This window comes from Dipteris shenzhenensis, chromosome 24 (genome assembly GCF_047967505.1).
Source record: "Dipteris shenzhenensis isolate YYH24624 ecotype China chromosome 24, Dip_SZ_1.0, whole genome shotgun sequence".
Lineage (NCBI taxonomy): Eukaryota > Viridiplantae > Streptophyta > Polypodiopsida > Gleicheniales > Dipteridaceae > Dipteris > Dipteris shenzhenensis.
The window spans coordinates 34,537,810-34,562,080 of record NC_141619.1 but is presented as its reverse complement, the minus strand read 5'-3'; the positions used below and the strand labels follow the sequence as shown (position 1 = coordinate 34,562,080).

The window sequence follows — 24,271 nt, the reverse complement described above, 5'->3', positions numbered from 1 at the left end:
TAAGTCCACCACGGGCTACGTGTTTACTTTCACAGGTGGTGCTATTTCATGGATATCCAGGTTACAGAGATGCACAGCATTGTCTACCACGGAGGCAGAGTATATTGCAGCCACTGAGGCTTGCAAGGAGGCCATATGGCTTTCACGTCTGGTGGGAGACTTGGGTTTTTCAGGGGATATTCCTTCTTTGCATTGTGATAGCCAGAGTGCTATTATGTTGGCAAAGAATCCGGTCTTTCATCAAAAGACCAAGCACATTGATGTTAAGTACCACTTTATTCGTGAGGTATTGCATGACAAGTTGTTAGAACTTGTCAAAATCCATACTGATGATAACCCTGCTGATCTTTTCACTAAGCCCTTGCCAGCAGAGCGGTTTGCACATTGCAGGACACTGATGGGTGTTGGATAGGCCTTGTACATTTTATATGTACTTGCTGTAATTTTTTTTTTGAGGCACATTGCCTTCAGGTGGGAGGTTGTTGGGGTTAAGGCCCTGTGCCACCTCATACACAGTGTGAACATGGTTCACTTTGAACCGGTTCCACCCAAATGCCTATCCTATCCTAATATATATTCTTGAGGGTTGTGGTGTGCCCTTGTCTCTATATTCACACCCACCATTCCTGTTGTTAGATCGACTCCCCTCCACGTGTTTCCGCTTCACTCTCTCTTCTCTCTCTCTCTTTCCCACGTGGAGTCCTACTTTGCCTAGAACCTGACTCTCCTCTGAGTGCCAAGTGGAACCTTCATATTAGGAAATTGATAGAAATAATGTGTCGACTTATAGTATTGAAAACATAAATAAAAAACGGTTACACATGGCCCAAAGCCAACGCTGACTATTAGCTAGTGTAGAAATAAAGAAAAGCTAAGGCAATCTCCCTCTCTTCCATTTTCGGCCTGCTCTTGAAGGTAGGACTAGCAAATGTGTGAGTCCTTAGAAAATGAAAATTACTTTTGAGGACTTTTTGTGGCTTAGCATTATGGAAAACTAATTTGAGGCATTGAATGAATGTTTATGATAAAAGCCCATGGTATCATTGAGCAGGAGAAACTCACTCGCACAACTTTTAGGCTGCTTCGTAGCTCCGTAGCTTCATGCATTCAATTGCTTGAAGCTTCCCAACTACCCGGTTGATGTATTTCTAGATAAGCTTTAGGTATCTTAATTCTACCCTTGTGAAGCTCATGACTGCACACATTGTCGAGATTCCGAACAAGCCCTGCACATAGATAAAAGAGAGTATTCTCCATGCTACCTTCAAGCCACTACAGCTTTAGTTTAGACAGCTTGGCCTTACAATTTGTTCTTAGTAGGTCTAATGAATCTCATTCATTTTGTTAAAAGTTCTTTAGATTTTTCTATTCTTAATTGAGGCTTCTTTATATTTTTAATGTTTTATTAGCAGGGTCTCCTAAGAGGTAGTCCTATATTGGAGAATTAGAATCTCCTTTGTGAATTTCCACAAGTAATATTTTTTCTATTACAAAGTCTTTTTTGCTTAAAGCTTATGGAAAATTGAGCGCTTGCTTTCTTAGTACCTATTGTGGAGAATACAACATGTCCCATCCTAGCAAAAGTATAGTTAGCTTTTTAGTTTGTGGTAAGTGCAAAAGACATTGTGGGATATACTAGGAGCCAATGCCCACATGCACTCATCCTCTCTTGTTTTTCAAACAAAGGATAGTTTATTAAAATAATAGGCATTTCTTTTTTTTTAAAATGCCTTCTATTCAATAGCTTAAGTTAAGTTCGATTAACAAAACCTTATCAACCACAGTTTGCTCTAAAGTCCTTTTAGACTGTTGTGCAGTATGGCCGTTTTTATCAGCACTCTCTCGAAGGACAAATTGCTTTTTCTTATTTTTAGAATACCTCCACTCAATCTTATCTTGCATACTGTGGGGATTAAAGGTCACTCTGCCTTTAACTCGATTATGTACAATACTCAAACACACATATAAATGAATGAAAAAAAAATTAGGGTGTTCTGCACCCATCAAAACTTATGTGGCTCTCTGTTTCTCTCTCCCTCTTCCGTTCTTGCTTTCGTTGAGAGCATTCTCAACTGGTATCAGAGTCCGAGTGATCTAGCTGAGCGTGTGTGAATGCTTGGAAGCTCAGCAGCTCTGTGGGAGGAAGGAGAAGCTCTGTGGGAAGCTTTGTGGGTGATTTTACTTGCATCTGAGTGCGCAGAGACCTTGAAGGAACCTTTGGAAAGTCACTTTGGTTTTGCGAAGTGGTTTTGAGAGCCTGTTAAGTGTTTTCAAAGAAAAAGTCGTTTTTAAAGCTTTTCCCTGTTCCGTTCGATGACAGAGACTCCGTATTGACTTGTAGAGGCAACTATTGGTTGCTTTTAGTGTCCACTTCATTTCAGGAGCTTGGAAACACCTTCATTCTTGAATCTGTGATCATTTCATTGGATTTTTGACTCACTGTATTAGTTCCTACGTTTTTCTGTCTAGGTGTTAAAACTCAAGTTTGGAGCAACCATTTGCAGATCTGTCAGTTCCGGTGGACTCAGGAGGTCCTAAAACTTCTATGTTGCTTATCATTCTCACTCCGGTGGAGTTTACAAACAGGTCTATTTTCAAAAACGTTTTTCAGTCTGTGTGTTGGATCAGTGATTGGGACGATGGTTTTCAAAATCGTTTGTCCCATTGCATTTCGGATGCCTAAAATTCTTACTTGTCAGTTCTTGCGCGATTCGGTGGAGTATTTTCAGAGTTATAGATATCTATCTGTGTATTGGATTTTGTCTCTCTGTTATGTATTTTTCATTCTAAGGTTTTGAAACCTTAGATTTATGCCACATGGCAGTGGATGAGTGTTGATTCTCATTTCTCACTCATCCGTTGGGATTTTGGAGTTCTAGTAGAAAAGAGATATTTGCAGGTTTTCTTGCCGAGTTCGATTATGCAATGACGTTCATGTTTTGAGGCATCTCAGGTTCTATTTTTAGTAGCGGTCATTACCGTGGGATCATGATTTCTTGAGTATATCTTATGCTGATCACTCTGGTTGCAGTTTGAGCCGTGTGTGCTCATTCGTGGTGTGTATTGGGTTGCAGTGGATGATTTATAGGTCATTTGGATGCATTGCGATCCTTATTGGATGCGCTGATAGGTTTAGATTGTCTTGTATGATGCTATTTTTTATGGACGCTTTGCACATGGATGCTATTTTATGCTGAGGGACAGTTTTGACATAGTGCTGGTGATGCACTGATAGTATTATGCTCTCTTGGATGAGATATTATTAATGCATATGTCTATGGACGGTGTTTATGCTTGAGCCATTTGACACTTATTGACAGTTTGGATTGTCATTGTAGTTGGCATTTTTTTTTGGGTCAGATTTGCTCATATGGATACATAGTACATGCACATGAGTCAGTTGTATCTTTTGATGCTTTGAGCTTTGAGTTTTGGTGACATTTCACTCTATTGTGGCACATACATTTGGATGCACTTGGTATTTAGTGTGATTCTCTCTTGCAGGCACTAGCATTTGGGATTTTGCTTCATTTGCATTATGGCATCCCCTTCTATGTTTGAAAAGGAGTTTTTTAGGATTAAAAAGTTTGATGGGACAAACTTTTCTTTGTGGAAAGAACAAATAAGGGATGTGCTTATTCAAAAGAAGCAGATTAAATCTTTGGCAAGTATTGAAGCTAAGCTTGCAGATATGTCTGAGGATGATTGTAATGAGTTGGATGCATTAGTAAAGTCTACTGTTAGACTTCATCTTGCAGAGTCAGTTTATTTCACAGTAGTAAATGAGCAGACTACGAAAGATTTTTGTGGAAAAAATTGTGTGCCACTTATGAGAAAGAAATCGCTTCTAATAAAGTTTATCTCATGAAGAGATTGTTTGAGCTGCAAATGAAGAAAAGGGTCTCCATTGCTTCTCACTTGAATGAATTCAATATTATTTTGAGTCAGCTTCAGGCTCAGAAGATGAATTTTGATACGAAGTAAAACCAGACTGACCGGTGAAAGACAGCTATGGCTTCAATATCACCACTCTTAAACGACGGGATTTATACTCTCAAAAGCTCTCCCTCACTCCCTCTCTCTGGAGATGCACTAGGGCCCAGGACAATTCGTCGGGCTGGACCCCCCCGAAGGTCTTTATTCATCCAAGAAAATCTGTTACAGTAGTTCAGCGTAGAGCTATCTCGTAAATCTCCCTCTTCCAAAACGTGAATAATCTCTTCTTTTACAAGAGCTTCAAGCTCCATTCAAATTGGCAACATGCCACTTGTCTAAAATCTAGACTAAATCCTATTACAAGCCACTAAGGGCCATTCTGGAGTCTTCAAAGCTCTCGGTCACACGAACCGCCTCCTAGATGCTTGTCAGGCTTCCATTTCGCTTAGGAAAAATAATCCTTCCTAGTACCTGCAACAATTAAATAAAGCGCACCACCATGGTACCCATTAATTGTTAGCGCTTTGCATGCAAATAACACACTGTGGACTAATCCTAGTCACGGTGGGCGTCCCCACTGAACACATGTGCACATCTAAACAAATATATATACAAATAAACATATATATATTCTCTGGTTGACCGGAGTCAACACTCTTGATTATAATTAAAGAGCTTTGACCAAAGGTCAAGGCGCCTTAATTATAGCCAAGTCTCTCCAACCAAAGTTGGCACATCTTGGTTAATCAGGGTTAACCCTCTTGGCGCATGCCAAGTCTTGTTGACCGAAGTCAACACTCTCTGACCGCAGTCAGGTTTACTTGACTGGAGTCAAGTATCTTTGACCGTAGTCAATCCTTTGACCATTAAAATAACTCTTTGACCATAATTAACACATATAAAACCCTTTAATTATGATCAAATAAATGGTCAACTGTACTTTGACTTAGGATATTTACATTGTAGTGACATCCCCTCGGCTTCTATTCAGTTGACCTCAACTGAAAAGCTTCTTTGTAAACATCCAAAAGCTCTGGATGATCAAATAACATGTCTTCGTCCATCCACTTGGCATCTAATGCCGTATAATTCTTGAATTTTACAAGATACCTGTAAAACTCCTTACCTTGAGGGCCTTTACGTACAATATGGTACACAATTTGCCCTGGCTGAAGGACTTGCTCCAGCTCATCCACTTCGGGTGGATCTTCTGATACTGGTTCTGTAGGCTCTGGTCCTTGAAATTTCTTTAGAAGACTCACATGGAATGCATTGTGAATCCTCCAATGCTCTGGCAATGCTAATCTGTATGCAACCTCATTTATTCTTTCTGTAACCCTGAAAGGGCCATAGTATCTGGGAGATAACTTTGCATACACTTTCTGTTTGCCTTTAAACTTGCGGAGCCTAGCTTTTTCAAACCTCAAAAGTACCCAGTCCCCTTCCTTGAGATCTAGCTGTCTCCTATGTTTATCTGCAGCTCTTTTATGTTTCTCTTGAGACCTTTCAATTGCTGTCCGGACTTGGCTGTAAGCTGTCTGGAGGTCTCTTACAAACTGATCAGCTGTAAATATTTCATCTTTAGTCCTCAATATAGGTGGCAAAATCACTTTCCCATATATGATTTCAAAAGGGGCTTTCCCTGTAGAGCTATGTACTGTATTATTGTAAGCAAACTCTACTAACGGTAGGTACTTTTCCCAGTCTGAACTTTGGTCACCCACGTAGCATTTCAGCATATCCAAAATTGTAGAATTTGCTACTTCACTTTGACCATCTGTCTGGGGATGGAAAGAAGAAGAAAAATTCAGATTCGTCCCCATGTTATCAAATAAAGCTCTCCAGAATAGACTGGTCATTCTAGGATCTCGATCACTAACAATGGACTTAGGCATACCATGATGTTTAAAAATTTGTGCCATGAACAGCTTAGCCATATGATCTGCCTTTATGGTTTTGCGAACCGGAATGAAATGAGCTTGCTTGCTGAATCTGTCTATGATAGTCCAAATCCCATCATTCCCTGACTTTGATCTCGGCAAATCAAAAATAAAGTCCATTGTAATACTTTCCCATGGTGCCTGAGGCACGGGAAGAGGCATAAGTAGGCCAGGTGCCTTTCGTCTATCGTACTTTATTTTCTGACACGTAAGGCATTCAGTAACAAACTGATGTATATCTTTCCGCATTCCTGGCCAAAAGAAATACCTCTCTAGGGCTAGAGTTGTTGCTGTAATTCCTCTATGTCCAGCATAGGGAGGTGCATGGCATTCCCCCAAAATCTTTTTCCTCATCTCCTGGGTGATGCATAGGCAATCATCTTTCATTAAATACCCATCTTTCAGGGAATAGTGACTGGTGGATTGCCCTTCTTGCATTTGCTGTAAAATTTCACCAAAATCAGAATCATGAGCATATTGTTCCCTCATGCCTTCCAGGTCCTGATGATAAGCAATAGTTACATTATTGACCTGGGGTCTTCGGGACAAGGCATCTGCCACTCTGTTCCGAATTCCTGGAGTATGGACAATCTGAAAATGATACATTGACAGCATGTTTGCCCATTTCATATGCTTCTCGGAAAGCTTGGTCTGAGTCAAAAAGTATCTCAGACTTTGGTGATCTGTTTTGACAGTAAAATCTGCACCCAAAAGATAGTGTTTCCATGTATGGATGGCATGAATTACAGCCAATAACTCTTTCTCATAGATTCCTAAATATCTTTCCGCATCCCGAAGTCGCCAGCTTTCATAGGCTACTACATGACCATTCTGATGCAATGCAGCCCCAACACATTCTCCACAAGCATCGCAATCCACATCAAAAGACTGATAAAGATCCGGAACTACCAGAATAGGCTCTGTAGTCAACTTTTCCTTGAGTGTATTGAATGCTTTCTTCTGTGATAATCCCCATGTGAAGGCTGCATTTTTCTTAGTGAGGTCATGTAATGGAGCTGCGATATCAGCAAAATGTCTGATAAACCTTCTGTAGTAAGAACACAAGCCTAAAAAACTTCGAACTTCATGCACAGTTTTCAGCTCTGGCCATTCCTGAATGGCACGGATCTTCGCTGGATCCATTTGTATCCCATTCTTGGATATTATATGCCCCAGATAGTGGATTTCTTCCAGGAAGAATTCACTTTTCTTGCTGTTTGCATAGAGCTGATGATTTCTCAGCTCTTGAAACACTATAGCAAGATGTTCTCTGTGGTCTTCCTCTGTCTTAGAAAAAACTAAGATATCATCAAAGAAAGTACCCGTAAAATGCCTGTACTTCCGGAAGATACGATCCATCATTCTATTGAATGTGGCTGGAGCATTTGTCAACCCAAAAGGCATCACTAAGTATTCATACAACCCGAATGTAGTGCGGAATGCTGTGTTGTGCACATCCTGAGGTTGTATCCTCACTTGGTGATAGCCACTCTTTAAGTCTATCCTGCTGAAAACTGAAGCTCCATTTAACTGATCGAGGACATCATCAATACGCGGAATAGGGAATCTATTCTTGATGGTCATTTTGTTCAGTGCGCGATAGTCGACGCACATACAGAATGAACCATCTTTCTTCTGTACTAATAGTACAGGGGAACAAAAAGGAGACGAGCTGGGCTGAATCAACCCTTTGGACAGCAAGTCCTGTACCTAAGCCATAATCTCTTCTCTCTGAGTCGCACTGACTCTATAAGGGGGTCTGTTTGGTGGCTCACTACCAGGCATTAACTCTATCTGATGATCTTTTGGTCTCTCTGGGGGTAACTCCCCTGGCAAAACATCAGAAAAACAATCTTTAAAGTTTACCAGAAACTGAAACTTATCTTTGTCTGCATCATTCATTTCAGCATGCATATCATTCTCTTTTTCTTTTACAAAAACCATGTACGCAGAAATTGCAGACTTTATTGCTTTACCGCATGAAACATCAGATACAATGGGGATAGTGTCCCCTTTATTCCTGGCAATTAAACGCTGATTTTTCCCCCTATGCACAAACTCCAGCACTCTTTCAGGAAGAGTCAACTTCACTGCCTTGCGGTGAAACCAAGGCATCCCCAAAACTACATCATAATGTTTCAGTGGAGAAATGAAGAAGTCTTCCTGATCCACATAACTCTGAACATGAAGACGGAGCTTCCCTATCAAGGGAGTAACTGGCACAGGATTCCCACAAAACATTTGATCGGCATCCAAAGCCCTGCCTAACTCTTCCATCTTTATTCCCAGCCTCAAGGCTAGATCCTCCGATATGAAATTATCAGTAGCCCCTGGATCAAATAAAATTAGCGCTTGCTGGTCTCTAACTTTGCCCCATGATAGCAGCAATTCTCGTTCTTCTGGGTTCAAAGCATGACCCAGTATATCAGGAATTCCCCCCGCCATTGGCTTTTGCGGTCCTCGTGGCTTCTCTGCCTCTTTTCCCTTCGATGTTGAAGGCTTTTCTGGGCACTGGGCAGCCACATGCCCCTCTTTACCGCACCTGAAGCATTTCCCATCTCTACGGAATTCTGCTATCTGTTCAGGGGTAAATAGAGATTTGCCCTTATAAGTCTTTGAAAACTGAGTACCCCTCGGCTTCTGAGGCTGAAACCCTTTCTTTTCAGCCTTGGGGTACTCTTTCTTTTCTGATTTTGTAAAATCAGTTTTCTTTTTATCAGCACGTCCTGCATGCAAGGATGGCACTGTAGATGGATCTTGTAGCGGCACAAGACTCGCTACTGAAGCTGAATGCATAAGATCTTGAATATTCTTTGCCCCCAAAGCATTCACTACTGCCTGAATTCTTGGAGTGAGACCTGCTCTGTACTTCCTCATTTGGGTGCCTTTGGAGATCTTTTTGAAGGTGCAACATGCAAATAAGCATCCCAGAACTTTTGGTTGTACCCATCCACTGTATCTCCTGCATCCATGTGCAAGCTGTCCCAATCTTGAAGAACATGGTCTCTAAACTGTTTAGGCATGAACTGCTGGTAGAAGGCTTTCTTGAAGCCCTTCCACTTCCTTGGGGCTGACCCATCTGTGGTCAGTGCACTCCACCATGCACTAGCCGTTGCTGTCAAGTGTAAACTGACCATTCTTAATTTGGAGGATTCTGAAAATTTTTCTGTACCGAATGCAGCATCAAACTGTCTGATAAACTGCAATGCTTTGTCTGTATGACCATACTGTCCATTGTAGGTCATAAACTTGACAGATTTTCCTCCCTCTTTAAATTCCTTGGTCGCTTTGGAAGACTTTCTCTTCCTAGACTTCTCGTGTTTCCTTCTTTTCCTGGATGATTTATCTGATAAGGAAGAAGAAGACACAGAGGTCGAACTCGAGGTAGACGATGATGGACTAGGAGATCGGTGATGATGCCTCGATCTCTTTTTACTATGGGACCGTCTCCTATGAGATCTATGAGATCTCTCTCTCTCAGGCTGTACACGAGAGTGTGCCTCCGGCATTGGCACGTCATATACTGGATTAGGCATAGCTTCTGCTTGAAACAAATGCTGAGCCCTGGGATCCCTTTTGAGATTTTCCAGCTCTTGTATACGAGTGCGTACCATCTGTTCAAATTCTTGTTGAGTTTGCGGCACATTTCTCTGTCCTGGATGTACATCCCTATCTTGTGAATCCCACTGGATAGGTGATTGATCCATATTCTGAGATCTGCAGATTTCTCACACAGTGCGGGTAACTGATGCACACTACTTTTGCTTTTCCAACAGAAAAAGTACCTCAACAAGAGGTGTTTTGCATTCACAATCTATGCCAGTACTGGCTGTCAGTTCAAGGCATATACCCACACAGTTGCCAAAGCATCAACAATTATATTGCCCTTTTCTGGCTGCTGCAGATGGCTTCAAAAGTCATCTGTTTTTTCCTCTTTTTACTGCTCAAAGGCATGCATACTCTTTTTCTGCAAATCTCTGATTCCTCTGTTTTTCTGCTGTTTTTCTGACAGTGAAAGTCTGACAAACAGATGAAAATTACTAGCAGAAACAATCTCTGCAACTGTCTTCTTTTTTTTTTTTTGTAGACAGTAACCAGATAGGTAACCGGCTGGATACTCTAACCAGACTGACTGGTTCTGGTCTGGTTAGTCTGCAGCTAGACTAACTGGACTGGTTACACTAATCAAACTGATCTGGTTAGTTTACAACTGAACCAACTAGACTGGTCACAGTCTGGTTACAGTGACCAGACTAGACTGGATGGGTCAAGTAACTGGACCTCTAACCAGTCCACTAACCAAGGTTAGGTTGGATAAACCCAGGGTCTGCCACCTCAGCCACCTGTCTAGCTGGCACTCCAGGTCAGCTACCACATGTCCTGCCACGTCATCTGTTGGACTGGTTGCCATGTCATCTGACACGTGTCCATATGACACATCAGCAAATATCTGTGCACTGCCACGTCAGCGCCTGTGCCACGTTTACTACCATGTCATCTGCTGACCTGGCTAGACGCCACATCAACGCACTACATGTGTCTGCTGTTGGGGTAAAGGCACATTGCCACCCCTTTATTAAAGATAAGACATCTATGACTGTCTTAAGACAGTCATAGGGTAAAACCTAATCCTAATAAAACTAATGAGTTTGTGGTGTGGCTCATCACTTCACACCCGCACACTTGTGTCTTCTCTCTCTCACACTCTCTCCCTCTTGCTCTTCTTCCCCCTGCCTGGCCCTTCAACTGGTATCAGAGCCACTTCTCCCTCTACCCTTGCCTACCCACCCCCCTCGACCTCTACCTAGCCTCTTCACGGCCCAACGGGCCAGACAGCGCCGTACGAACGTACGTCGTCCATACATCCGTACGGACGGGTGTCGAAGGCATCGCAGCGACGGCATTGCATCGCGGGCGCGGGCACGGATCGCGACGCGGGCGCAGGCGTAGAGCAGGGCAGCAAATGCTAGCTGCTAGCCTGCGCAGGAGGAGCCTGTGCATAGCACCAGGCTGCGCGGAACCAGAGCGCGCAGCGCGCGCTCAGGTACGCGCGCTCAGGTACGGACATATGTACCTGCTGTACGGACTCCGTACAGGAGCCGTACATCCGTACGGATCTACACTCCGCAGGTACAGGGAGCTACATTAGGGAGACCGTCGAATTTTTTTTTTTGTCTTCTCTCTTCTGGGATTCTGCACACGTGCGAAGGTACATCAAGTACAGCAGGCAGAATTTTTTTTTGTGGGAAGAAAAGAAGGAGAAAGAGCTCTCTGCTCTTGATTCAGGATCATCTTTCAGTTCACAGAACTGTGTTTTCTTGAAAGTACAGCAAGTACCTTCATTTACCTCGTGCTTGAGGTGAAGAGAACCACAGTGTGGTTGATTGCACAGTTATCTGTTTTCGTGAAGGAAATGCCTTGATTTTGCAGAGGACTTTTATGCTTTTACTGGGCTTGAATCTCAGTTTCCGGGTGAGCAGATCATAGGGCTTTTGCCTGGCAGTTGATGCTTTGTATGCCTTGAGGCAGTGTGGTGCCAGAGAGCACACATTTGTCTTGATTTCCGCAGTGTGGCGGTGACATTTTCTTGCAGGTGTGCAACACTCAGAGAACCTCAGTTGAGCCACGCTTGGCCAGGGCGCATCGAGTTTACTCGGTCCCTAACTGTCCATCGTTGACAGTGCTCAAAAGGTTCCTCATTGAGTGTTTGTACGTTGGGATCTGTGTATGTCATTTCTACACAGGGCAGTATATGCATTACACTGTTGGTTGATTTTGTCAGAGAGATTTTCATATTGCATGCTACCTCAGTGTTGAGGTGTTCTTCACTTGGTTCAGGTGTCAGATCAAGGGGCTTTTGCCCAGACTTTGTTTGATAGCACTTGGGTTACCGACAGAGATCTTCAGATGCATTTTATCCCCTTGGTAGAAGGGTGATTGCTTGGGATTTATCCCATTTTCTGTTGCAGGTTTTGCGACAGGCTGAAGTGTCTTTTTTTTTGGGTGTTTGCCAAGTGGTTTATGCATATTAACTCAGTGCAATACCTCATCTGAGGTGGGAGAAGTGATCAGTACAGCCAGTACAGCAGTGTTTACAGCAGTGTTTGTGTTTTGTCAGCTGATTATGCACTGTTAAAGCACTTGTGGAGCAGCTGCAGCATTCTGAAATTACTGTCTATGCCTCTTTGAGCACGGTACAGTGTGTCAGAAGGTACAGTATTTGCAGGGACATTTATTGTTTTGCTGCAGATTTTCCTGACAGTAAAAAACAGCACTATTGTGAGTGCTCCTGGCTCTTGATAGAGCAGGTTTTTCTGAGAAATCAGAATTTTTATTCAGTCTTTTTTTTTACTTCCAGGGAGTCAGATACTTTCCTTATCTGATATGGCATCAGGGGGAAGTGACTCTTCAATTCTGAACATAAAGAAACTGGAAGGAGCACACAATTATGCATTATGGGCAGAACAGTGCTTGAATGTACTTCTGTTAAAGAAGATTTCTAAGCCCATAAGGGTGAAGGGTGTCAAGCCATCTGACATGGCAGCTGATGACTGGGAAGAGCTTGATTTGTCCGCAAGGGCAGCTATCATGCTCACTATTTCTGACACTCTTGTATTCAATGTTCAGGCTGAAAAGACCTCTTATGGTCTATGGCAAAGGCTAGAAGAATTGTATGCTCAAAAGAGCTCAGCCAGTAAGGTTTATTGGTTGAAGAAGCTGGTTGATCTTTGCATGAAGGAAGGTACAGCTATGACCTCACACTTGAGTGAGTTCAATGCTATCTTTACACAGCTGATTGCACAGGGATTGAACCTTGATGAGGAGTTCAAGGCTACTTTTTTGTTGTGTACCCTCCCTGAGAGTTGGGACACTTTCAAGACCACCCTGTCAAATTCGAATGTCACTCTTATGTATGCTGATGTAGAGAGCTCCCTCCTTATGGAGGAGATGAGCAGGAAGAATAATGCGAGCAGCAAGTCTTCAAATGCCTTGCAGGTACAGGATAGAGGCAGGACTCAGCAGAAGGGGAGATCTGCTAGTAAGTCCAAATTCCGTAGTCAGTCCCGTGGCAAAAAGGATATTGAATGCTTTTATTGTGGCAAAAAGGGACATGTGAAATCTAAGTGCTTCAAGTTCATACGGGATCAGAAAGCCAAGAAGGCTGAAACAAAGGATGCAGGCAATGGAAGCAAAGGCAAAGGCAAGGCCAAGGCAGATGACTTGGATGCAGTGAATGTTGCAGCAGAGGACAGCGACAGTGACATACATGATGTTTTATGCTCTTCTGCTGTAATAGCACATGCTTTGGTTATTGATGGCCATGACATGCACACCTGGCTCTTGGACTCAGGTGCTTCTTTTCATGTTACTCCTCATAGGGAGTGGTTTACTTCCTACACAGGTACTTATGGAGTTGTTCATCTTGGGAACAACTATGCATGTCAGATTGCAGGGATTGGCAGTATACAGATAGTATTTCCTGATGGACGCATATTCATGCTTGATGGTGTCCGCCATGTGCCGCAAATCAAGAAAAATCTGATTAGCACTGGCTTATTGGTGGATGACAGTGATTACCACACCACATTTGGGGATTCCAAATGGGTGATTACTGATGGCCAGGCTGTAGTGGCTGAGGGTTTTAAGAGTGATACCTTGTACCCTCTTTATGTTTCCAGTGTGGGTAATCATGTTGTTGCCATAACCGAGCTGCCAAAGGTTTCATTGTGGCATAGCCGGTTGGGACACATGTCTGTTAAAGGAATGCAAGAACTGTCACGTTTGGGTTATCTGCCGTCTCTTTCTTTTTCAGATTTGCCTACTTGTGATCATTGCATATTTGGCAAGCATTCTGTGACTCCTCATAAGAGGAGAACTCCCCAGAATAGAGCACCGCTTGATCTAGTGCACACTGATTTGTGTGAGATGCCACAGTTATCACTAGGGGGTGCAAAATATTTTATTACTTTCATTGATGATGCCACACGCAAAGTGTGGGTCTATTTCTTGAAGCATAAGGGCGATGCCTTAGATGCTTTCAAGAAGTTTGTCGCTCAGGTTGAGAATCGGACAGGTCGTAGGCTGAAATGCCTCAGATCCGATAATGGGGGTGAGTATGTGTCACATGCTTTTGTGCAATTTTGCCAAGCTAAGGGCATCAAACAGGAACTCACAGCCCCTCATAATGCATCTCAAAATGGTGCAAGTGAGCGGATGAATCGAACTATTCAGGAGAAGGTTCGATGTATGTTGTCTTATGCTGCATTACCCCATGGCTTTTGGGCAGAAGCCGTGCAAACAGCAGTTCACATTATTAACAGGTCGCCAAACAAGGCTTTGGAGTTGAAAGTGCCAGAGGAGGTGTGGTCTGGCAAGCCACCTTCATATAAGCACTTACGTGTATTTGGCTGCGAGTGCTTTGCTCATGTACGCAAAGAACTGCGCACCAAACTGGATCCAAAGTCTATCAGATGCATCTTTATGGGTTATGGTGACGAAGGTGAAATGGGGTACAGGTTATGGGATCCCGTTAAACGGAAGATTATACGCAGCAACGATGTCATCTTTAAAGAGGATAGTGTACACAAGGAACCCGTGCAACCTGTGGAATACAGGAGGGTTATTTATGATGATGTTGGACAGCAAAGAATGCCCATTTATATGCAGCAGCAGGCTGCTGCAGATATCCCTGTTCAAGAGGGTATACAGGCTGAAAATCAGCTAGATAATTTTGCCAATAATGCACCACTGGATATGCCAGGAGATGGGGCTGTAGAACAGTCAGATATGGTGGTACAGCCACCCGTCATGCATGACGAACAGGCTGGACAGCAGCCTAATCCGGAACATTTTGTTAGGAGGACCACCCGTGTACAACGGCCTCCTGCCAGGTTTGTTCCAGGAGCCAATAATGTGGCTGATTTTATCATGCTGATAGATTGTGGTGAGCCTTCCAGCTTCAAGGAAGCTATGGGAAGAACAGAGAAAAAGAAGTGGGAGAAAGCCATGCAGTCAGAAATGGACTCCCTACTTCAAAATGATACATGGGACTTGGTGCAGCTACCTGCAGGCAGAAAGGTTTTGCCATGCAAGTGGGTTTAGAAAGTCAAAGTGGATTCAAATGCTTTACCGAGATATAAGGCCAGATTGGTTGCCAAGGGATTTAAGCAGGAGAAGGGCATTGACTTTGATGAGATCTTCTCCCCTGTAGTCAAGATGACTACTTTGAGAGCAGTGTTAGCTCTTGTTGCTCATGACGACATGGATTTATGTCAGATGGATGTGAAGACAGCTTTTCTTCACGGCGATCTCCATGATGAGATCTATATGAGTCAGCCAGAGGGATATGCTGTTAAAGGGAAAGAGCAGCTTGTGTGTAAGCTCAAGAGGAGCTTGTATGGACTCAAGCAGGCGCCAAGAGAATGGTACAAGAAGTTTGATGCCTTCATGCAGTCCCAAGGGTATCATAGGTGTGAGACCGATCATTGCTTGTACACCAAACGGGCAAAGGATGGCAGTTTGATGCTACTCATTCTATATGTGGATGACATGCTTATTGCCAGTAAATCTCAGCATGAGATTAGTGCTTTGAAGAAACAACTGCATAAGTCTTTTGACACGAAAGACTTGGGTGATGCAAATCATATTCTTGGCATGCGGATTACTCGTGACAGGTCCAAGGGATTTTTGTTTTTGTCACAGAAAGAGTACATTGACAAAGTACTGCAGTGCTTTAAAATGGAGGGGGGGAAGTCTATTAGTACCCCGTTGCCTCCACATTTAAAACTCAGCAGTAAGGACAGTCCCAGATCAGATGATGATAAGGCTGAAATGGCCAAGGTTCCGTATGCATCTGCAGTTGGATCTTTGATGTATGCCATGGTTGCCACTCGTCCGGATATTGCTTTTGCGGTGGGAGTCATCAGCAGGTATATGGCAAATCCAGGCAAGAGGCACTGGGAAGCAGTGAAAGGTGTCTTGAGGTATCTCAAGGGTACCAAAGACTTGTGCATATGCTATGGTAGGCAGGATGCATTGGTGCATGGTTTTACAGATTCAGACCATGCAGGGAATGCAGATAACCGGAAGTCTACTACCGGTTATATTTTCACATTTGCAGGAGGTGCTATATCATGGGTGTCTCGGTTGCAGAAATGCATTGCACTGTCAACTACTGAAGCTGAATATGTTGCAGCCACTGAGGCTTGCAAGGAAGCAATATGGCTTACTCGGCTGGTGGAAGACTTGGGCATTACAGGAGATATGCCAGTTTTGCATTGTGATAGTCAGAGTGCTATCATGTTGGCAAAGAATCCGGTCTTTCATTAGAAGACCAAGCACATAGATGTGAAATATCATTTCATCAGGGAGGTACTGGAAGACAAGCGACTTGAGCTTGTGAAGGTGCATACTGATGATAATCCTGCAGATTTGCTCACTAAGAGCTTGCCTACAGAGCGGTTTGCACATTGCCGCCACATCATGGGATTAGGATGAGACCATTCTTATTTTATGGTCTTGTATACAGTAACTGTATATTGCTGTAATTTTTATTCTTTTCTCCCCTTTAGGCACATTGGCCTTTAGGTGGGAGGTTGTTGGGGTAAAGGCACATTGCCACCCCTTTATTAAAGATAAGACATCTATGACTGTCTTAAGACAATCATAGGGTAAAACCTAATCCTAATAAAACTAATGAGTTTGTGGTGTGGCTCATCTTTTCACACCCGCACACTTGTGTCTTCTCTCTCTCACACTCTCTCCCTCTTGCTCTTCTTCCCCCTGCCTGGCCCTTCATCTGCCACGTATCACCTCACGTGTCAGTGTATCTGTGCATAGAGCGACGCCCGCCGCACCTTGGTGACCGTCGATCTGAGCCTTCACGAAGATTTGTTGAAGGTCTTCGTCAACATCTCTGTCAGACAACAGAATAGCACACCGTGCGTTGCCTTCACAAGGTCTTCAAGGATCTCCACAAATTCCTTTGGGCATACCATCCAGCGACCTCCCTGATACTCCTTCGCCAATTAGGAGGCCAAGAATCACCAGAATCGCTCCCATCTGCGCTTACTCTCCGTAAGGGGCATCACGCAGCCGTCTGCTCATTAATTCGTGGTCACGGAACCTTTTACATCGCCATTCACCAGCTGACACCCCTGCGCTTGCCAACCATTTAGTGCCCGCGTAAGAACGTCTCTTTGGGTCATCAGCACAAGATTGCCTTCTCGATTTCCATTGTTCGTCCTTTTGCATTCACAGGACCCCTTCCTTTGCCGTCCACGATGGCTCATGGAATCTCTCCTTAGCTTCCTTTGGGAATTCCATCACGTAATTACCCAGCAAGACATGACGCTGCTTGGGCTCTTGCCTAAAAGAGGAGTTGCACTTCCGGTAGGCTACCACGACCATTTACAATCCACAATTGCGTCAGCTTACGCCATAGCTAGTTAGGCCTTTCTGTACTCCATTCACTCATGCCAACTTTCGGGTCTCGAAAATGAAATATTGGATCACGCTACGCCAAAGATGTTTTTTCCGTATAGCTTACGCAATATGTTTAGCCAGACTTGCCGTCGTGTGCATAAACACTCGCATGCTCCTCTTTATTCCAACACTTTGAATCGTCAAAAACTTCAGTAAGTTTTTGAGCCTCGGCTCTGATACCAATAAAACCAGACTGACCGGTGAAAGACAGCTATGGCTTCAATATCACCTCTCTTAAACGACGGGATTTATACTCTCAAAAGCTCTCCCTTACTCCCTCTCTCTGGAGATGCACTAGGGCCCAGGACAATTCCTCGGGCTGGATCCCTCCGAAGGTCTTTATTCATCCAAGAAAATATGTTACAATAGTTCAGCGTAGAGCTATCTCGTAAATCTCCCTCTTCTAAAACGTGAATAATCTCTTCTTTTACAAGAGCTTCAAGCTCCATTCAAATTGGCAACATGCCGCTTGTCTAAAATCTAGACTAAATCCTATTACAAGCCACTAAGGGCCATTCTGGAGTCTTCAAAGCTCTCGGTCACACGAACCGCCTCCTAGATGCTTGTCAGGCTCCCATTTCGCTTAGGAAAAATAATCCTTCCTAGTACCTGCAACAATTAATTAAAGCGCACCACCATGGTACCCATTAATTGTTAGCGCTTTGCATGCAAATAACACACTGTGGACTAATCCTAGTCACGGTGGGCGTCCCCATTGAACACATGTGCACATCTAAACAAATATATATACAAATAAACATATATATATTCTCTGGTTGACCGGAGTCAACACTCTTGATTATAATTAAAGAGCTTTGACCAAAGGTCAAGGCGCCTTAATTATAGCCAAGTCTCTCCAATCAAAGTTGGCACATCTTGGTTAATCAGGGTTAACCCTCTTGGCGCATGCCAAGTCTTGTTGACCGAAGTCAACACTCTCTGACCGCAGTCAGGTTTACTTGACTGGAGTCAAGTATCTTTGACCGTAGTCAATCCTTTGACCATTAAAATAACTCTTTGATCATAATTAACACATATAAAACTCTTTAATTATGATCAAATAAATGGTCAACTGTACTTTGACTTAGGATATTTACATTGTAGTGACACGAAGACTAAGATAATATTTCTCTTATGTTCATTGTCATCCTCATGGGATACTTTTCGTACAGCTGTCAGTAACTTTGTACTTGGTGGAGTATTAAAGTTTGATGATGATATGGGTAGCTTGTTAACTAAGGCGATTAGACTGCAGTTCATGAACGGTAACAAGCAGGATGTAGTCGTAAATGTGCAAAGGGGTAGATCACAGTTATGGGAAAGTCTCAAGAAAGAGGAAAGTCTGGTAGCAAATTCAGGGCACGGAACATTGAGTGTTACCACTGTGGCAAGAAGGGTCATATGAAAAAAGATTGCTAGAAGCTGAAAAGAGAGCAAAAGGATAAGACAAAGAATACAAAATTGGGGTGTAAATCAAAAGGTAGAGAGTCCAAAGGAGGACAAAGGAAAAGTGAAGATCGAGAAGATCAATGCAGTTACACATGATAGTGACAATGACATTCTCTTCATGTCTAGTTTATCTGCAGAGTTGCTTACCACTTCAGATGATGCATATTCTCAGGATTGGATTTTGGATTTTGATGCTTTATTCCATGTTACTCCCCATAGAGAATGATTATTCACTTATGACAATGGAAAGACAGGTTGTGTGCATCTTGTAAATGACTATGCATGTGACATAGTGAGAGCAGGTGACAAAGTTTTCTTTTGCAAATGGGTCTGTATTTATTTTGAAACATGTGAGACATGGGTCTGCATTTGTTTTGAAACATGTGAGACATGTGCCTAAGTTGACCAAGAGTCTTATTTCAGTGAGTCAGTTAGATGATGCTGATTTTCACACCACTTTTGGCTTTCAGAGTTGAAAAATTGAGAGAAGGGCTCTATGCTTTTGGCCAGGGTTGTCAAGTATGGGACTTTGTATCCTTTACATGTATCAGGGGTATTTGATCATGTTGTAATAATCGAGCAACCAATCACTTTTTTATGGCATTGTCGGTTGGGTCATATGAGTCACAATGGGATGAAACTCTTATGCCGTTTGGGTTATGTATCGCATTTGAGTTTCTCTGATTTTGAATTTTGTGAGTATTGTCTCTATGGGAAGCAAACTAAATCAGTCCATAAAAGAAGGGGAAAGAAAGAGTTTGAAAAGCTTGATTTGGTGCATTCAGACGTATATGGTCCCATGCCTATACGGTCATTAGGCGGGATTGAATACTATGTGACATTCATTGATGATGCAATTAGGAAAGTGTGGGCTTGTGCCATAGCTCGAAAGAGTGATGTATTTCAGGTATTTCAGAATTGTTGGTCTTGGTTGAGAATCAGTCAGGTAGAATGCTTAAATGCCTACGAACTGACAATGGTGAAGAGTCTCTCTCATTACTTTCAGCATTTTTGTGATACATGTGGGAGGCAGCTCACATTCCCTCGCCGTTTGGGTTATGTATCGCATTTGAGTTTCTCTGATTTTGAATTTTGTGAGCATTGTCTCTATGGGAAGCAAACTAAATCAGTTCATAAAAGAAGGGGAAAGAAAGAGTTTGAAAAGCTTGATTTGGTGCATTCAGACGTATATGGTCCCATGCCTATACGGTCAGTAGGTGGGACTGAATACTATGTGATATTCATTGATGATGTAATTAGGAAAGTGTGGGCTTGTGCCATAGCTCGGAAGTGTGGTGTATTCCAAGTATTTCAGAATGGTTGGTCTTGGTTGAGAATCAGTCAGGTAGAATGCTTAAATGCCTACGAACTGACAATAGTAAAGAGTCTCTCATTACTTTCAGCATTTTTGTGATACGTCTTGGGATTAAGAGGAAGCTCACATCCCCTCGTACTCCAGAACAAAATTCAGTTGCAGAAAAGATGAATCGTACCATTCAAAAAAGGTTGCAATGCATGCTTTTCAATGTAAGTCTTTCTGGTGGTTTTTAGGCTGAGGCAATGAAGATTGTAGTGCATGTGATCAATAGATCACCTAGTAAGAGTTTGGATGGTGGTATTCTTAAAGAGGCATGGAGTGGCAAGAAGCCCTCTTACTCTCATTTGCGTATATTTGGATGTGAGGCATATGCACATATGCCAAAAGAGTTTCGAAAGAAGCTAGATCCTAAGTCTAGGAAATGCATCTTCGTGGGTTATGGTGAAAGTGCAAAGATGGGCTATCGTCTCTGGGATCCAGAAGCAAAGAAGATCATACGCAACCATGATGTAGTCTTCAATGAGAAGAAGATGCATAAGGCATCCATGAGGGATGTTAAAATAAGGAGAATCACTTTTCAAGATGTGAATCCACTTGCATATGTTGATAAACAGCAAGCTGTCCATGCATCAAATGTGCAAGAAATGGTATCACTAAGTACTCGCACATGTATACAATCAAGGGTAGATGATGGATCATCTATTGGTAAAAATGATGAGCTAAATGTGATTGATATGTAGGTGGGACAGCAAGCTGAAATGCCCTTCAGAAGATCATCTAGAGTGTCTAGACCGCCTGATAGGTTTGTTCCAAGGGTAGACTATGTGATGCTTATTGATTACGGGGAGCCTTCTTACTACAGAGAGGCTATGATGCACGAGGATCAACGCAAGTGGGAGTATGCTATGCAATAAGAGATGAGTTCACTTATGAAGAATAAGACTTGGGACTTGGTTTCTTTGTCACATGGAAAGAAAGCATTGCCATGTAAATGGGCCTACAAGATGAAGGTCATAGGTGATGATGTGCTTAGATACAAGGCCCGTTTGGTCGCTAAAGGGTTCAAGCAAAAGAAGGGTATGGACTTTGATGAGATATTCTTTTCGGTTGTGAAGATGACTATACTTAGATGCATGCTTGGACTAGTGGCAGCAGAAGATATGGAGCTTATGCAGATGGATGTCAAGACAGCTTTCTTGCATGGGGATATGCATGAGGAAATTTACATGGTGCAGTCGGAAGGCTTTGAAGAAAAGGGCAAATAGCATTTAGTTTGCAAGCTGAAGAAGAGTCTCTATGGTCTTAAGTAAGTGCCTAGAGAATGGTATGAGAAGTTTGATGCTTTCATTCGGTCCCAAGGTTTTAGGAGGAGTGAAATTGATCACTGCCTCTACACTAAAAGGGCTAAGGATAATAGTCTGATAATCGTGGCACTATATGTGGATGATATGCTATTGGCTAGCAAGAATACTTATGAGCTAGATGCATTAAAGGCCAAGTTGCATGAGGCCTTTGATATGAAGGAATTTGGACTTGCAGGTCATATTCTTGGTATGCGTATCACGCATGATCGGAGTAGGAAACTTCTTTGGCTTTCACAGGAGTATGTTACAAAAGTATTGTAGCATTTCAATATGGAGGGGGGGAAGGCAGTGAGTACTCCATTGTCTCCATATATGAAACTGAGTCATATAGATAGTTCCAAATCAGACGAGGAGAGGGCCATGATGGCCAAGGTTTCTTATGCATCAACGGTTGGGAGTCTTATGCATGCTATGATAGCTATTAGATCAGACATTGCATTTGCAGTGGGAGTTGTTAGCCGGTATATGGCTAATCTAGGAAAGAGGCATTGGGAGGCAGTTAAGTGCATCATGAGGTACATGAAGGGTATCAAGGAGATGTGCATCTGCTTTGGTAGAGGAGAGATGCATGTACTTGGGTACACAGATTCAGACTATGCAGGGCCTGTGGATAGTAGGAGATCTACTTCTGGTTATGTGTTCATCTTTGCAGGTGGTGTAGTGTCGAGTGTCGTGGATGTCTTGCGCGCAAAGGTGCGTTGCTTTGTCTACCACAGAGGCTAAGTATGTCGCAGCCACAGAGGGTTACAAGGAGGCTATATGGCTTGATCGGCTAGTGGGAGATTTGGGGATTCATACAGGTGTACTGACATTGCATAGTGATTCCATGAGTGCTATTCAGCTAGCACGGAATCCGGTCTTTCATGCAAGGACCAAACATATTGAGGTCAGGTACCATTTCATCAGGGAGGTACTTGAGGACAAGTACATAGAGCTTGTCAAGATTCATACAGATGATAACCCTGTAGATATGCTAACGGAGAGTCTACCTAGTCAGCGGTTTGAGTATTGCCGTGTATTGATGGGCATTGGATAGTATGCTCCCTGGTTGTTCTCCTTTAAAAGCACATTGTCCTTTAAGTGGGAGGTTGTGGGGGTTAAAGGTCACTGTGCCTTTACCTCGGTTATGTACAATACTCAAACACATATATAAATGAATGAAAAAGAAGATTAGGGTGTTCTGCACCCACCAAAACTTATGTGGATCTCTGTTTCTCTCTCTCCCTCTTCCGTTCTTGCTTCCGCTGAGAGCACTCACACACAAGGCAAATTGAATGCTCATAATTATTGCTTCTCTCTTCTTTTGCTTTTACTTCTATTGCTTTCACATCTATTGCTTTCACATCTATTATCAAAAGGAATAGTAGATTGCCATGGGAGACACTAATTAAAGAAAATATGTTGGGTGTAGGTTGTGGCACAAAGCGTAAGAGATGCAGGCATAGTGCTTGTTTATGGGGTAACTTGTATTGCAGATGTTGAAATGGACTCAGGAATACCGTCTGTGGTTCCCTCATCAGTTCCAAAATTTCCTTCTTGTTGAGCTTGAGGGCTCCTTCAAGTCCTCGTTGCTTATCTGCGCCTTCGGTTAGATTAACAGGAACCAAATTGAATCTTGACTGCAAAAGGTGCCCGTTTTCTTGAAAAGCCCTTCCACTTGATATAAGGACGTGTTGACTCCCAAGCTTGCCACATTCCCTTCCACAGTTCTGAACCCTTGGCTAAACACGTTTCACTGCCCAGAAGTACCACCGCATAGGGAATCTGCTTCCAGTGTCTGCATCTCTTGAGCTTGACTTTTTTTAGATTGCGTATGATTAGAGTTGCCCAGATTGGGTTAGGGTCTAGCACTGCATTGATTATCCACTGGTTCTTAAACCTTGCCGCGCTGATCTCTCTATGTTCACTATATCCCCAATCCTCATGCCTCCTTAAGTAGCATGCACACTTGCCATTTGACCTTTGCCATCCTGTGGTGGTTAACAATTTAAATTTTGCACATAGGAATTTGAATTTTGCACATATCATTTTGCATTTTACATATAGTATTTTGCATTTAGCACATGACCACACGTATAGTGTGGAGGGAGAGTTGTCACACTTCCTCTCCAAAAATTATAAGACCAAGGAACGTGCCCTCCCTTCGGTTCATATCAGTTTGCATTTAGCACATACCACGTAGAAATTTGAATTTGATAGTATTATATAATAATAAATTTATAAATAACAATTTGTATTTAGCACACAACATTTTGCACATAGCACGTAGCACATAGCATTTTACACATAATACGTAGCATTTTGAATTTGACATATAGCACATTTCAATTTGAGTTTTGGAAATAGTATTTTGCATTTTGCATATAATACTTTGCATTTAACACATAACCACACGTATAGTGTGGGGGGAGAGTTGGCACACTTTTTCTCCAAAAATATAAGACCAAGGAACGTGCCCTTCCTTGGGTTCAAATCAGTTTCCATTTGACACATAGCTTTTGCATATAGCACATAGAAATTTGAATTTGGCATATAGCACTTTAAATTCGACACATAGCACTTTCAATTAGCATTTAGCTCGTAGCCACACATATATGTGGGAAGAAAGTTAGCACGCTTTTTCTCCAAAAATCATGAGACCAAGAAACGTGTTCTTTACTGAGTTCATTCAACTTGCAATTAGCAAAGATAAATTACAATTTAGCACATATCAATTTACATTTTGCAAACAATATTTTGCATTTTGCATATAATACTTTGCATTTAACATATAACCACAC

At 42.6% G+C, this 24,271-nt stretch overlaps 1 protein-coding gene across 1 annotated transcript in view; it reads left to right on the top strand.

The window, feature by feature from the left end:
* The window catches only part of LOC147886532 (uncharacterized), a 34,788-nt gene extending 11,754 nt beyond the window's left edge, over positions 1 to 23,034 (top strand). Inside the window, exon 5 of the mRNA XM_087395270.1 lies at positions 22,903 to 23,034. Coding sequence (XP_087251396.1) covers positions 22,903 to 23,034 — 132 coding nt within the window. The remainder of the gene's footprint in view (positions 1 to 22,902) is intronic.
* Positions 23,035 to 24,271: the final 1,237 nt, after the last annotated feature.